This window comes from Trypanosoma conorhini (assembly GCF_003719485.1).
Source record: "Trypanosoma conorhini strain 025E chromosome Unknown Tco_14.4_contig_00675, whole genome shotgun sequence".
Taxonomy (NCBI): Eukaryota; Euglenozoa; class Kinetoplastea; order Trypanosomatida; family Trypanosomatidae; genus Trypanosoma; species Trypanosoma conorhini.
In genome coordinates this window covers 4,429-6,396 of record NW_021704761.1, presented here as the reverse complement: position 1 = coordinate 6,396, position 1,968 = coordinate 4,429, and the positions used below count along the sequence as shown (strand labels likewise).

The window sequence follows — 1,968 nt, the reverse complement described above, 5'->3', positions numbered from 1 at the left end:
ATGTTTGTTCTTGGGGCAATGCACTGCGGCTCCCTTTGAGTTTGCGCCGTGCCCGCCGCTGTCGCTGCGCCGCTGACGTTCCCCTGCGGCGCACCCCGTTGTTTGTTGCCGCGTGGAAGCCGAAGCCGCCGCGGGGTTTTTTGCTGCTGGCGGCGCCCACTGTTTTCCCCGTTTTCTCTTGCTGCCTTTTCTTCCTCACTCGCACGCAGAAGGAAAGAGGCCAAACGCTGCTAGCCGCTGTGCGCTTTGAAGGCTCTGCAGTCGCCACAAGCAACACACACACACACACTCACAAACACACACTCAACCGTCGCTGCCTGTCCGGGCCCACCACGAGGAGGGAGGAGAGAGAGAGGGAGCGGCCCAACATGCCCCGGCACCCGTTTTCGTCTGCGGCGCTGCTCCTCCTCTGCGTGCTGCTGATATGCGGCGGCGGTGGGGCTGTGCACGCTGAGGGCCCGCGGCCTGACACGCGCGTGATGTTCGAGGAACACAGGACGAAGGTGCCCTACAAGGTGAAGAGGAACACCACCTACGCGACGGAGGGTGTTGGCTTCTACGCCCCTTCACTGGCGGAGGTGGACGGGCTGGTGGTGGCCGTTGCGCAGGCCGCGCTTGGCTACGGCTCTGGCATCGTCCCTGCGGACGCGGTGGCGCTCACCTTGGAGAGGGACGGGGCGCGGGAGTGGGTGTCGGCGGCGACTGCGGGCGATGAGGTGGCGGTGGGGCAAATTGCCGTCCCCCACACTGGACGGAGAGGCGAGCTGCGGATTGAGCGCCCAACGATGCTCGTCAAGGACAGGAAGCTCTTTATTCTTGCCGGGGCCCTCAACAGCACAAGCGCACGCTCGTCCGCGCCAAATGCGGGGATGCAGTGGGAGCTCCTGCTGACGGTCGGCGCGGTGCAGGAGACGGAGGGCGCGCAGAAGAGGATTGCATGGAAGCCGCCTGTCCCGCTGACGGCCGCGCTGGCGGCGCAGCCCCACGCCAAGACGCTGGACCGCTTCCTTGGCGGCGGCGGTGCGGGGATCGTGATGAAGGACGGCACGCTTGTGTTCCCCGTGCAGGCCCAGACGAAGCATGGGCACACTGCCTCCCTGGTCATCTACTCGAGGGACGATGGCGCCAATTGGAGCGTTTCGAAGCAGGTGTCTGGGAGGGACTGCGGCGACCCCGCCGTTTTTGAGTGGGAGGGAAAGCTCCTCCTCGTGGCTCGCTGTGGCGACGGCAGGCGCGAGGTGTACGAATCCGGTGACTTGGGGGCGAAGTGGCGGCTGGCCGGCGGGCCTCTCTCCGGCCTCTGGAGCAGGTCCGCCACCCGCACCGCGCGCGGCGTTCAAGGCGGCTTCGCCACCGCGACGATTGGCAAGACGCCTGTGCTGCTCTTCACGCTGCCGGTGTCGCTGGAGGGGCACGGGAAGACCGCGCAGCTGCACCTGTGGGTCACCGACCGCAGGAACCTCGTCGACGTCGGGCCCATATCCGACCCCGTTTCCAACGCCGGCTCCAGCGCCCTGCTTTACACGGGCGGCCGGCTGTTCTCCCTGCACGAGAGGGGCCAGAGAAGTTCGACGAGCGTTTTTCTGAAGGACCTTGACGCGGAGCTGCAGCGGGTAAAGTCTGTCGTTGCGGCGTGGGAGAAGTCGGGTGCTCAGCCCTCGAGCTCCCGCCTCTCCTCGTACCTGCGGTACCCCTCGTCAAACCGGACCTGCAGGCCCGCCGGCCACACGGACGGCCTGGTGGGCTTTCTCTCGGACAACGCCACCGATGAGTACTGGGAGAACGACCTGCACCGCGAGGGCGCGGCCGTGACGAAGGCGCTCAAGGCGCCCTGCGGTCTCAGGCTGCAGGGGCACGGTGCGCGGGCGCTGTGGTCGGTGGCCACAACGCCTGAGGCCGCAGAGTACAAGTTCACCAACAACGAATTCACGCTTGTGGCGACTGTGCTGATTCACAATCCGCGGGCTG

At 66.5% G+C, this 1,968-nt stretch overlaps 1 protein-coding gene across 1 annotated transcript in view, besides 1 other annotated feature; it reads left to right on the top strand.

The window, feature by feature from the left end:
* Positions 1 to 265: 265 nt before the first annotated feature.
* Positions 266 to 306: a microsatellite.
* Positions 307 to 368: 62 nt separating this feature from the next.
* Positions 369 to 1,968, top strand: part of Tco025E_07979 (trans-sialidase) — a gene marked incomplete at both ends in the record, with an annotated part of 1,662 nt that continues 62 nt past the window's right edge. The window contains one exon of the mRNA XM_029374836.1: positions 369 to 1,968. This exon is cut by the window's right edge and continues 62 nt beyond it. Coding sequence (XP_029225065.1) covers positions 369 to 1,968 — 1,600 coding nt within the window.